The 12,915-nt window shown below is 29.5% G+C and overlaps 3 protein-coding genes across 6 annotated transcripts in view; 2 read left to right on the top strand and 1 right to left on the bottom strand.

The window, feature by feature from the left end:
* The first annotated feature begins 180 nt into the window (after positions 1 to 180).
* LOC140662832 (protein KRTCAP2 homolog) lies at positions 181 to 1,262 on the top strand. The gene is made up of 3 exons (XM_072886487.1): positions 181 to 462; positions 658 to 876; positions 991 to 1,262. Exons 1-3 carry the CDS (start codon positions 459 to 461, stop codon positions 1,161 to 1,163), a joined length of 396 nt encoding a protein of 131 aa, XP_072742588.1. The 5' UTR covers positions 181 to 458; the 3' UTR covers positions 1,164 to 1,262.
* A 163-nt stretch (positions 1,263 to 1,425) lies between these two features.
* Positions 1,426 to 3,900, bottom strand: Stoml2 (stomatin like 2). Its single transcript, XM_072886486.1, has 7 exons — positions 3,673 to 3,900; positions 3,473 to 3,586; positions 2,899 to 3,046; positions 2,528 to 2,776; positions 2,247 to 2,402; positions 1,798 to 2,042; positions 1,426 to 1,706 (listed from the first exon to the last, which is right to left on the bottom strand). The coding sequence occupies exons 1-7, from the start codon at positions 3,733 to 3,735 to the stop codon at positions 1,530 to 1,532; spliced, it is 1,152 nt and encodes a 383-aa protein (XP_072742587.1). The 5' UTR covers positions 3,736 to 3,900; the 3' UTR covers positions 1,426 to 1,529.
* Positions 3,901 to 4,334: 434 nt separating this feature from the next.
* The window catches only part of Gw (trinucleotide repeat containing adaptor protein gawky), a 59,019-nt gene continuing 50,438 nt past the window's right edge, over positions 4,335 to 12,915 (top strand). For 3 of the 4 annotated variants that reach the window (XM_072911222.1, XM_072911220.1, XM_072911214.1), the window contains exon 1: positions 4,335 to 4,781. The gene's annotated coding sequence lies outside the window, so the exon portion shown is untranslated. The remainder of the gene's footprint in view (positions 4,782 to 12,915) is intronic. The other variant, XM_072911221.1, reaches the window with a different exon arrangement.

Genomic DNA, 12,915 nt, shown 5'->3' with positions numbered 1-12,915 from the left:
CTTTAATCCAATATGTAGAGGGCGTTTCAAAAGTATCCATTAAGGCGCCTTTTCATGCTGACGCTCACGCTCATTTTTGCGTCATAAGACATCACGTGACTAAAAATAAAGACACCAATTTGTCATTTCTGGTCACGTGACTTTTGACACTAAAGATAAGCGTCACTATGAAAAGACGCCTTTAGATTCAGTGGCAAGTGATTAGCGTAATCAGCATAAAAATCAGTTGGAGTGGTTGCTGATAGTTGCTTTTATAGTATTTAATTTTAGGTTTCTCAAGATTATTTAGAATTCTTTTAGATTTTTTCTGTAGAATAAAAGTCACCCAAATTTACATAAACTGTAATTAATCGAAATTTAAATAGAGAATTATACATAATTTGTGTAATTTCCTGTGTATAAAAAGAAAAGGAACAAAATAAATGTGCTCATGATTATTTCTTAGTTATTCAGCAAACATGGGTATGTGCCAGTTCTTAAATCTGCAAAATTATTTGAATATTGCATGAAAAATTTTGATAAATAACACATTCTTTTAATTAGAGAAAAGTACAATATTGTTACATATTGGATGATATTTTTATGATAGCTTATGGTTCAGTAATTTTTCTTAATGTCTTGATATTTTATTATTGCTAACACTTTATTATGTTGCAGCTGTTAGCAGTGGAGTATCATTTGTATTATCTTCGATATTGACAGTACTATTGTTCTCTGGAATGCAAATGTACAAAGTTTGGCTCGGTTCATCACAATTAGGAACTGTATTGGGAGGATGGGTTGGATCGTTATTGTTCATGTGTACATTAACTGCTGTGGGAAACCTTGAGAGCACTTTATTTGGAAAGTCCTTTCAACAAAAACTACTTCCAGAAGGTATGCAGCATTTGTTCAACTTAAAGTGAATTATTTAAATTTATACACCTATCAAGAGAAGTTTTTTAAACACAGATATATGGATAACACTAAGGTATCATTATTTTGTTGCAGTGGTTTTTTCACTGACTTTAAGCCTAATTGCTTCTGCACTGATTCATCGTGTATCTACCACAACATGTTTAATATTTTCAATGATTGCACTCTATTATATGAATCGTATTTCTCAAGAAACATATGGTGTATCTATACAAAATCCAGTAGTACATTCTAAGAAACGCAAGTGAATAAAAGGCTATTTGTATTTAAATTTTTTTCTTTTATATACTATATTGTATAGATCATATAATGCGCTTCATATAAAAACTTCCAATTTACAATATAAATTTAATATCAATCATATATATATATATATATATATATATATATATATATATAAATTACTTGATAGTTGTTAAAGGTATGATAGGGTTTTTGTGCATTTTTACTAAAAATACATTAATATATCATTAATTTCGCAAGAATTTATTAATTTGTAATATATAACAAAAATATTGACCAATAAAATATCCAAGTTAATAGGAATAATGTATAATTATATATTATATTTACATTGTGAAAATTAAATAATATGAAAAATAAGAAATATATTTCTATTCAAATTTTGTTTTTCTATGTTTTTCAGCTTCTTCCTTATCACTGAAATACTCATGTGATTCATCTGAATCTTTCATTTGAAATGCAGCATTTGACTGATAGTTATCTGTTACTTGTTTCATTTGCTCGTTAGTATTGCGTTCAGGCATTACTTGTTTATAAATTGCCATTGCCTACAATATATGATACAAAACATTTTAATTATGCTATTATTGAATCTAGATAACAGTCACAAAATAATAAACGGTTTATTAAGTGACAAACCTGTGCTACAAATGTTGAAACATCTCCTACGTTGCTCGGCAATATCAACGTGTTATTAACTTTTGCTAATTTGTTGAATGCATTGACATACTGCTCTGCTATGCTAAGTGCTGCTGCATTTTTTGCGTCGGTCACGCTAAGAGCACTTGCAACTACTTGTAATCCCTTTGCTCGTGCCTCTGCTACTGCTACTACTGCTGCAGCTTCTCCATCAGCTTTATTTATTTGTTCTTGCTTTGCTGCTTCTATAACAATGATAAAATCTCTGCTGTTTTAAAAATTAAATATTCTTTGCTAATATATATATATATATATATATATATATATATATATTCATGCAGAAATATATTTTTTTAGAGTATAGATTATAAAAAAAACAATATAAGATTCTCGCCATGTGATTCACTTGAACTAATTAAGAATTATAATGAATGTAAATAATAAAGCACCTGAAGCTAAAATTCGTGCAAGTCGTTTGCCTGCTGCGACATTTATTTCAGCCTCTCTAATACCTTCGGATTCTAATATAGCAGCTCGCTTCTTCCGTTCAGCTTCTACCTGCATTTGCATTGCTTCCTGTACCCGTTGTGGTAATCTTATATCACCTGATATACAAATATAAATGTTACATTAAAAATCTTAAAAACATTCTACAGATAGAAATTTTTCTAGTATTATGTGAAACATTTTTATATTGTCATATGTAATTACAAGAATTTTTTCAACTTACGTATCTCATATCGTAAACATGTTATTCCCCATGCATTACTAGCCTTATTAATACTTTCAACAATAGAAACATTCAATTCTTCTCTTTCTCTAAATACTTTATCTAAAGATATTTTTCCTAATTCAGATCTCATGGTTGTTTGGGCAACTTGAATTATAGCAAATTCAGCATCTTCCACACCATAAGATGCTAGATAAGGATCTGTTACTCTTAAATACAATACAGCATCAATACTCAAAGTCACATTATCTAAAAATGAAAAAATAGAAAAAATGCAATTGCAAAAGTCATAATTAATACAAATATTGCAATTTAATAATTGATTGATAGTACTAGAATTTATATGTTTAATAATTGATAATTATTCCTACCTGATGTAACTGCACTTTGTTGTGGTACATCTATCGCTAATTCCTTCAAAATTTGTACATATTTGACTTTATCAACGATAGGAAATAAAATATTTAATCCTGGTTCTAAAATTTTATGAAATCTTCCCATTCTTTCTACAATCCATGCCTAAATAAAATATTCTGTTTCAAATTAAAGTCTTCTTCAATCAAACATCAATTAACTTGATCGGCAATCAATTTAACTGGTAGAATTTCCTACATCAAAATATCTAACTACATAATATGTCGTTTCTAATTTAATTTTTGTATATTTATATATCAATAAAAAAAATAATTTATATAATCAAACTAATATTAGTAAAATGCAGATATTACTAAATTATTTGCTGATTAAGTTAATCGAAGTACAGTCAAAGTAGTTGTAATTGTGTTCTTAATTTTACATATAGTTTTACTATAAATATTTATACAAATTAAATAGATTTAGCTATAAGTGATTTAATTCTAGTAATTAAAAATTATGTTAAAGTATATTAAAATAATTCATCATAATAAATATTATAGAAACATATTGCATTAAACAATTACATACCTGTTGTTGAGGAACAAACATTATGACAGTATTTATTGGAGTTAATGGTTTGTATCGAGAATTTTGAGTCGCCGAACCAAACTTTTTATTTCTTACATTTACAAATGCGTGATCCTGCAAAATGTATTTTTTGTAAATTTTCGAGAATTTCAAATTTTGCGTCTATCATAATTGTTGTCAACTATTGACAAAAGTTTTACCTTAATAAATCCAAAATTTCGTGCCAATACCATAGCACTACCAGTCGCTGCGCGCTTATACATTTTTTTTCAATTAATTATATTAATTATATTAATTATATTAAATTATTATTGTATGTTTATAAAATATGAGAATATTTTTACAGGTTATTACGGTTATACGATAAGAGTAGCACAATGCTTTGTAAGAACACGCCATCGTCAACGGCGCATGCGCGATGCGCGCCCACTCGGTAGAGAAAATCTAACATGACAAAAAAAAAAATCATATTATATACATATGTATATTTATATCTGCGGTCAAGACTGCGCTACAAATACTTCGAAACATCATTCTATCTTCATTCTCATCGAATATAGAACAAAGATAGAATGATGTTTCGAAGCATTCATAGCGCAATCTTGACCACGGCGTATGATTCAATATATGTATATGTTATTATACGCAATATTATTATAATTATAATATTTTTCTATATATTCATAATTTCTTTTCTATTTCTCCTACATATATGCTGATACATATACATATTTAAACTTTTTCTCGCGTTCGTAAAGTCAGTTTGCAAAGTTATCTTAAAGAAGCGATTTGATTGGCTGGGAGGGATTTGATTGGCAGGGAGGGATTTGATTGGCTGGGAGGGAAAGTAGCAGAGTTATATCGATCCGGGTATAGTCGTTATGTCGGAACCGCATATTTTTTATCGACGTCGTATCGTTAGTTACCGAGTTAGAGCATCAGCTGCGGCATTACAGTATTGTTGGAACCATTCCCGCTGTGCAACGATAACGATAATGCCGTCAGAAAGGTGAATAATATAAAAAAATATAGGTGATATATACTGTATACATGTGCATTAGTTTCCATTCCGATGCGCGCCATCTTTGAACCCGTCCGAGAAGTGACAAGCCACTGCTGTTGTCACCGGATGCCCTATTTAGCCTGATTTAGCCGCCTCTGTCCTTCAATCCGAGGCGCATTTTCAATAAGAACGCTGTGATTATACGAGATGTGGTCTTGCGTGTGTGAAGAACGTGTGATTTTTCCGTGGGAAAAGTGAGACCATCGTTGAAGACGAACGCCGACGCGGTAAAGGATCGTCTCGCAGGTGAGTGAGAGGCAAATATTTACTCCAAAACATCGCGTAGAATTACACGTTGCCCTGTCTCGGATAATTGTAAAACCACCGCGTCGTATCAAAATCAAACGTCGCGTTTACATGTATGTGTATACTTCACAAATAAATATATACATATACATATTTGTGTGTGTGTGTGTGTGTACATGACATGTACATGATGTGTATATAATACATATGTATTATATACACGTCGATCACCAAGTCGTCATGTCGCGCGAATCGGATAATATGTATGAGACCTTAAAGGAAGTCGGAGCTTATGTAAGACTTAGTGTGCTTTGTCGTGTCGCATTTCCTGTTACGATGCGCAATCTACCATATTGTACGAGTAACGGTTTTATATCACTGCTCGGTTTCCCCTCTTTTGAAAGCATCCAACTGTCTAATATTGCTCTCTCAAAGCATGTCTGGTTTGTTAGGAAACAATATGTACTTTCCTGTTTTTAATCAATTTAATCCTAAAGAAAAAAAGAGAGAAACCAATCAAAAAAATTGGAAATAATAATGGCGAATAAAAGAAATATCTCTCTAGAATCTGCACTACCTGTTGTTGCGGTAAGCTATAATTATCGAGCAGTTTTGCTTATTTTTTTGTCGGATCTTAAACGCGTAAGAATGTATATATAGAATGCAAAGGAGAGAAATAGAGAAGGTATAGTGATAGATGTCGATGAATATGACGATGATGAATGAATATTTTAATGATAATAATTTTTGTTAAAAATCAAAAGCACCGGGTAAAAACTGTTTTCGTGTTTCAACATGAAGTTCTCTATTGCAGTGTAGTCGTTGTGGGTGCGCAAACGAGGAGAAAGTCCCAGAGGCGCGCACTCTTGCATTCTTGATGCATTCCGTGTTGTTACGAATCGAGATTTTTCCTTTAACTCGTTTAAACTAGCGTCGAATAAATAACAATCCTTAACAGTGACAATAAGGCTAATGAACACGAAGAGATTCATATGCAAAATATATACATGACATATATTTATGTATATATTTTTCTAATAATAGTATATTAAATTAGAGATATTATGGTCTTTTTTGTCCTTTTTACAATAGACAATCACGTATTTCATTTGGGCAGAATAAGGGAGGAAAATGTGATGTTTATGTTTGACCCGGCAAAGAGCGATAAATATAATTTTTCGTCTTATGCGTAGGTAGGCGAAAATGGATTCTACGCCATTTGCTCCGTTTCTCTTATCACAGCGACGAATATAAAAGTCATTCTCTCGTTTTTATAACGAAATCCAAACTTTAACTCACGAAATTGTATCAGTCTCAATTTTATACTTCTCCATTTTAGTTTTCTTTTATTTAATTATTCTTGAAATTGATATAATTTTCGGTAAATTTAAATTTTCGTACACAACATTCTTATTATATTAATTCATGACGATAAAAAAAGTACGTAATCAACGGCTAGTTCTGAGCTAATATTTTATCATTAAATGTGTCTTACAATTAGATACGTAAAGATATATGTATAAAACACATTTATAGCGATGAATATGAGCTCATAATATGCGCCAACGTGAAATGCATTCTTCCGTGGAATTTATAGCGGCAAAAATTAAATTTTTAAAAATTGTGCCGGTTTTCTGCTCCTGAACGTGTTTTGATTTACTGCTCTTTTTCCAGTAATGTGATAGTACACTCGACTACGTATATTTGAGAACCTAACGGGTCTAGCTGGATAGAATGTCATGTATGCGTGAGTTATACCGCGTGTGTGCACTACGTGGCACGGCTAGGGAGCGCGCGACAAAGCTAATCGATGTTAACTGGAAGAGAATCGATTTTTTTCTCGCGTGCGGGATGAAAAATTGCCACGGGATAGAATCTCAAACTCGGACGAGAGTTTTAAAAACGCGAGTCGAGTATTATGAAAAATAAAAAAAAATATATATTTGATACAAATGCTTTGGTGACGCGTGACGAAAGTAGCGCTGCGAAAATATAATCCGGTCTTTTTCCCCTCTCGTCTCTCCACTCCTATCTCGCCTCTCTCTCCGTCCTACAGCGAGTAGAATAGGTTAGGTTGCTCACGTGAGACAAGTTAGGTGACGCGGCCGAGTGTTATAATAAAGGGCGAATCGTTGGTTGTGCCCACCGGTCTCTAGAAGAAATATTAAATTTATCTTATTTGCTGTCCACATATGGATACAGATGCTCACATTTCTATGAAAAAATCAGGAATTTTTTTTATTTATCAAAATGCTCTCTATGCTTATGTATCCTCAAATATTAAATTAAACCGTCTTAAAGGAGAATAGAAAAATGTTTAAAAAAGTTTGAAAAAAAAATAATTTTTTTTTGCATATTCTATAAACATATCCTTTGTGAAAGTTCTTTCCTATTAGTTTACATTAAATTTATAATACTGAGATCAGCAAAACAAAAAATATATAGAAAATCAATAAACAGCGCGATTATTTATTTTATTTAAGGCATTAATTGTTTTCACTTTAATAATTTACAAACAAAATTTTATTTGAAAATATTATGTTTATTTTTATCTCTATGTTTATTTTTGCATCTCTGTTTATCTTTCCCTGTTAAAACATAGATAAAAAGCGGTTGAAACATTTAGAATATTCATTACATTTGCACAAGTTGCTCAAATCGTTTATAACAAAACCCAAAAAGATATTTTTAAATCGTTAAATCTCTTTTTTATTATTTTTTTTAATGAAGCAATATTTTGCCTATGTTGTGTGCTGAAATCTATTAACTGCAGAAAAACGAATATTCGTTTTATTTAAAATGTTCTTAATTATTTTAATAGATTAATTGATTTATTTTATGAATTGCATTAAAGACTGTATACCTATAAAAAAATTGCTTTTTTTCTTATTATATTCTTATTTATTTCGAATATCGTAAATTAGTAATGAAACAATTTTTTTTTATCGATATGTATAGAATAAATTTCTCTTTGGTTTAGGATAAATTTCTTTCAAGATTATTATATTCAATTTTTATAGAATACATCAAAATACATCCTATAATAATAATAATAATAATAATAATAATAATTTCTCATTTTAGTTATTGCTATTTTGATTATTGTTGTTTATTATAAATCGACTGATTTTATATAAAATTCTTCGCATATATGTTAAAGAAATTTCTAATCGTTTAAATAAATAAATAAAATTTTGTATTAGTATATGGGATATTTACAAGATACAAAGGTTATTACTTGGATTACCATTATAATTTTTTTTTTAAATATTGTTTAAAATATTTGTTATAATGTGTACAATTACATATACGATAGAAATAGACGGAGCATGGTTAAAAAGCGGAAGAATAGGGCAGAGAAACGACGATAGTGTCCCGTCGCTTTCACTAAAATCACGCTTTCGCGAATCGTTAGACTTATGCACACATTCTTTTATGCAAAAGAAAAATATAGCAGAAATTTATCTATTCTTACATTATTCCATGGATGCCCTCTTTATTATAAGCGAGAAAATGATCAAAAGCTATCTGAGGCGAGAGCACCTGATCTAAGTTGTATAGGCTGTTGTCAGTAAAAGCTGCTAATGAAACATCCCTTACCATGTAGAGCAGATAAGCTTATGGCAATGAGCAGATTGAGATTCAGGGTTGCTATTGAGCTTTTAACAGGCCACGTGATTTTGAGGGCTTACATGTTTAACCTCGGAATTACAGGGCAAAAAAAATAAGGGATAATAAAGAGGACAGCATCTTTCATGCTTTTGTATGTCAATATGCAGAAGATACAGGTATAACGCTATATATTTCCATAATTTAAAGAATTAGAAAACATAAGAATAAATAGAATCTATCGAGAGTATATTAATTATTTTAGGAATATATACATATATATTAATAAATATACATTATGTATATGTTATATATAATATATATTATAATATATATAATTATTTTATTAATTTTTTATACATATCATCTGTGTTGTGTCAAAAAGTTTTACAATTAAAATTATGCGGATTATTTTTCATATATACACATCTGCGACTTTTAACCGGTGACTCTATTAATATTAACACTGGTTATTTTCATACGATGGTAGCTTGCTTTAGACTGACTTTTTTTATTAATTCTTTTGTGCAACAAGTTGATAATTGTTTTTATTACAATGTGCTATTCTTATATTCAACGAAACCAGACGATATATTATTGATGTCTACAAGTGTGAGACATAAATAATAAATAGCGCGTAATAGACTTACAATTAAGAGAGATTTTTCTTATTAATAAAAAAGTTGAAAAAAAATATGGAAATAGAATTATTTTACTGTAGAAATCAAAACAAATATTATGATATGGACGTAACAACTGCGATCTAACTTCCTGTTATCTATATTTTATTTATTTATTTTCGCTATTTATTTGCCGATATATTAATAATTCGTAAGTTAATTAAATTGACAATATACTTTCCTTCTCGGTTATCATATTGTGTTTTCGATTGAAGCGATCAGTCAAATAATTTGTGAATTCTTTTGGTAAAAACATATTTAAAGGAAAGGATTGAGTCGCAATTCCATATTTATTTCACAATTAAAAAGAATTTTGATTTCTGGAACATATTCTCTAAAAAAATATGAAATCTTTTTTTTTTTTATATCTTTAATATCTAGAGAAGTTTTTTTTTCGATTAACATTTCGCTTATGGTTCGTACATCATAAATTTATTCCATGTGTATTTTGTCGGAATACCATATAGGATGTGATTTCAATGGGGTACAACGGACGACGGCGAATTCCCGCGAATGTGTCGGAAACATAATTTTCTACGCGAGCAGATTTAGCACGCGCGCGCGTTGTGTACATGGTATATACACAGATATGTATGTATATATATATATATATAGGAGTTTCGTAATAAATATATGCCTGGGATAAAATAGTTGGGAAGGAGAGCCGACCTTGCCCCGCAACCGGCCGCCCGCTTGTTGCCAAGCTAACTCTGTGTGTATAGCGGGGCGCGTACGACGTACGCGGACGCAATCGGTGCTGTATGTGTGCGTGCGTTGTGTTTGTGTGTATATGTATACATACATATATGTGATGTGCGCGCAGATATCAAGGGAGGTGATTATATGTGCGTGTATTGCGCGCATCTAGGAATGCACTTTCGATACTTGTTCTTCCATACCTGGTTCTTTTTTTTTGTTTTTTTGTTTTTTTTTTTTGACCCTTTGATTTTTTCGTATTACTTAGATTTCAACACTTGGAAGATTTTTAGTATTGGAATAACTGGAAAGAAATACTTGAAATCTTGAATAAAGATGTGACACTGTTCGACAACTATTTTTCTGTGATATACATATATTAGTTATACGTACATCATTTTTTTAAAAATTGATTATAGCAGAAATTCTATTTTTTCAAGTATTATATCAGAAATAATATCGATACAAAATTCATCCTAAATTCATGCATCTTTGGGTATATAAAAGATACTTAATAAGTTTTTTTTTTTTAATTTTTTTACGTTGATATATCATTATGCTTTAGAAAATACCGATGACGATCTCAAGTTGCTATCTTTTTAAATATCTTTCATATTTCCTTTTAACTCAATCTTAAAAATCTAAAATTAAAGACATTAATTGTGTGATAACACTATATTCCTAATACTTATTAATGTTTGAAGACTCAATTTTTTTTCAAGACTCAATTTATATTTGATATCAAGTGTTATAGTTATTATAATACAAAATTGTCAGAAAATGCACTAATTTTTTTGTTATTTAAATTACAAAAAGCAAAAGCCTAAGTAATAGGGATCATTTATTGTACATTCTTTTCTTCATTCTGCACAACATAGTTTTTCATTGGATTTATGTATTATTGCTTCAATTCGATGGCTTAATATCTATTAAAATGAACAATCGATATTTATTAATGCAATATTAAACAAAATGGACAATTTTTAAATTACTGAATATTTATACGAACCGATATTTTTAAATTACTAAATATTTATTGATATTACCGTGTTGTTGCACCCAATAGACTGTTACTTCTTAATATACTTTAATGTATGAATATAGATATATAGATACATAAACATATATGCATATCAATGTTCGGTGTGTCATTTCAGAGCGCTCAAAAATAAAAATAAATCAATTACGTAACGCGCACGTCTTCTCGTAGAGACACCCGTTAAACTCGTCATTTATTATGTACTGTCACTAGTAAGAGAATTTATTAAGAACAATCATTAGGCGTAACGTGTTAAGAATAATCATTTAGCGATAATATTAGTACAAAATATAGCCGGTTGCAATGAGCCATAAGACTTGATTCTTTTATAACTCTTTTAGTTACTCTAAAACATTTACGTCGATATTCAATATCAATATCCAGTATATCAATTACTTTCTATATTTAATATATTATCTTTTTCTCAAGTAAAAAAGTATTAGAGATAGAAAGTAATTGATATACTTTTTTAAACATCAAATAAAAGATACTAATAGATAATTTACTAATAATAAGTATTATGTCATATACAGTCACATATACCTTTGTTTCTTTTAATATACAGGATATTTCAAAGCTATATTGTACTTTTCTTTTCAACAACTAGGACAATGAATTTGTTATTATTTGTTACAAAATCTTGATACACTTTTTACACATTTGACATAGTATTTCTTTTATAAATCAAATTTCTGTTAAATAGTACAGCTAGCAACTATTTTTACTGATAGCATATTATTATATTAATTTTCAGCGATAATAGCTACATTATATTGCTGTTAATCTGTATCTGAAATAGAATGAGTTACATATCGTTTTTTTTCTTTGTTGGGAAAATTCGTATGGAGAAAAATATCGGGGCTTCAGGTTTTACCTTTCGTTATCGGTTGAGAAACACACGGTTGAGGCTCTCGTCGACACCGAGCGTCTCTTATTGATCGTCCACAGTGCTCACGGAAGTTGGCTCGAAAACTTTGTTTCGCAAACGAAATCCGTTTCAGATGCGACGACAACATGACTGTAAAATTTTTCTATTCGCTATTATTTTATTTGAGCTTTAAATTTATAGAATTTCTTAAATTCAATTAAGATAAAAAAGTAGAGCTTTTAAATCTAATCGAATATTTTAATTAATTTTAGTCCTAGCTATTATTTCCACGATTCACAATTATCATGATTCTCTGTCATTATTTCGATTTTTTAATTCTGTTGTCGATTGCTATGAATATAATAATATGTAGGATATGTTGTTAGTAATTCGATTATTTTCAATTAGCGTTGATTTGTGCAAGATCATCAATATTATCGTGGGTTGATCTATGTTTTGATAATAATGCGTAGTTTGTGGTCGTCGCATCGTTAAATTCTAGTATAACAGATAATTACAGTGTAATGTATACATAACGTATTCAATAAACATTTACGTTTTCCCTTCTTAATTAAAATTTAGTTGCCTTTTTATATAAAAAGAAATAAACAAATACATTAATGCGTTATTTTGTCATTCCATTTTAAAACAAGAATAGAAAGCAATGAATCTAGTCAGAAAAAATGCTGGAAATCTATCACACCTGCATAATAATGTAACTCAAAATTTCTATATTCGTATTCATCATCGCTCTATATTTAATGTGAAAATGTTGTTATTTGATCCCGAACTCGAGATAAAGTTACACACGCGATCTCTACTGCAAAACAAATAACATTAAATAATCGCATTTAACACTAAATATAGAGTATGGATACACTACTTTCTTTAATTAAATTATACCGTTCTATAAAAGATATATATATATATATATATATATATATTTTTTAACGAATACGCAATATCCTAATTAGTATATATATATATATATATATATATATATATATATATATATATATATATATATATATATATATATACTAATTGGAATATTACGCGGAAAACACGTAATTAATAGTACATTACATATTTTTCAGATGAATTAGTTTAAATAATTTGATTACTGATTGATATGTTTTAAGCTATTAATTGCGTGCTTTCCGCGCAATAGCCTAATTGCTTTACAAAGGCATTGATGTATTTTTATTTCGTTAGTTGGCAATTTTATACGATAAATGATAT

The sequence above is a fragment of the Anoplolepis gracilipes genome, chromosome 2, assembly GCF_047496725.1.
Source record: "Anoplolepis gracilipes chromosome 2, ASM4749672v1, whole genome shotgun sequence".
Lineage (NCBI taxonomy): Eukaryota > Metazoa > Arthropoda > Insecta > Hymenoptera > Formicidae > Anoplolepis > Anoplolepis gracilipes.
This window is presented reverse-complemented; position numbering and strand designations above follow the sequence as displayed.

Bases quoted from the DNA above. Each gene is read 5' to 3' on its own strand.
- LOC140662832 (XM_072886487.1), top strand. The intron at 877-990 runs GTATGCAGCATT...ATTTTGTTGCAG, and splicing joins ACAAAAACTACTTCCAGAAG to TGGTTTTTTCACTGACTTTA.
- Stoml2 (XM_072886486.1), bottom strand. From the start codon at position 3,735: ATGTATAAGCGCGCAGCGACTGGTAGTGCTATGGTATTGGCACGAAAT. The intron at 3,047-3,472 runs GTATGTAATTGT...TATTTTATTTAG, and splicing joins TGTTTGTTCCTCAACAACAG to GCATGGATTGTAGAAAGAAT. The intron at 1,707-1,797 runs GTTTGTCACTTA...CATATATTGTAG, and splicing joins TTTCAACATTTGTAGCACAG to GCAATGGCAATTTATAAACA.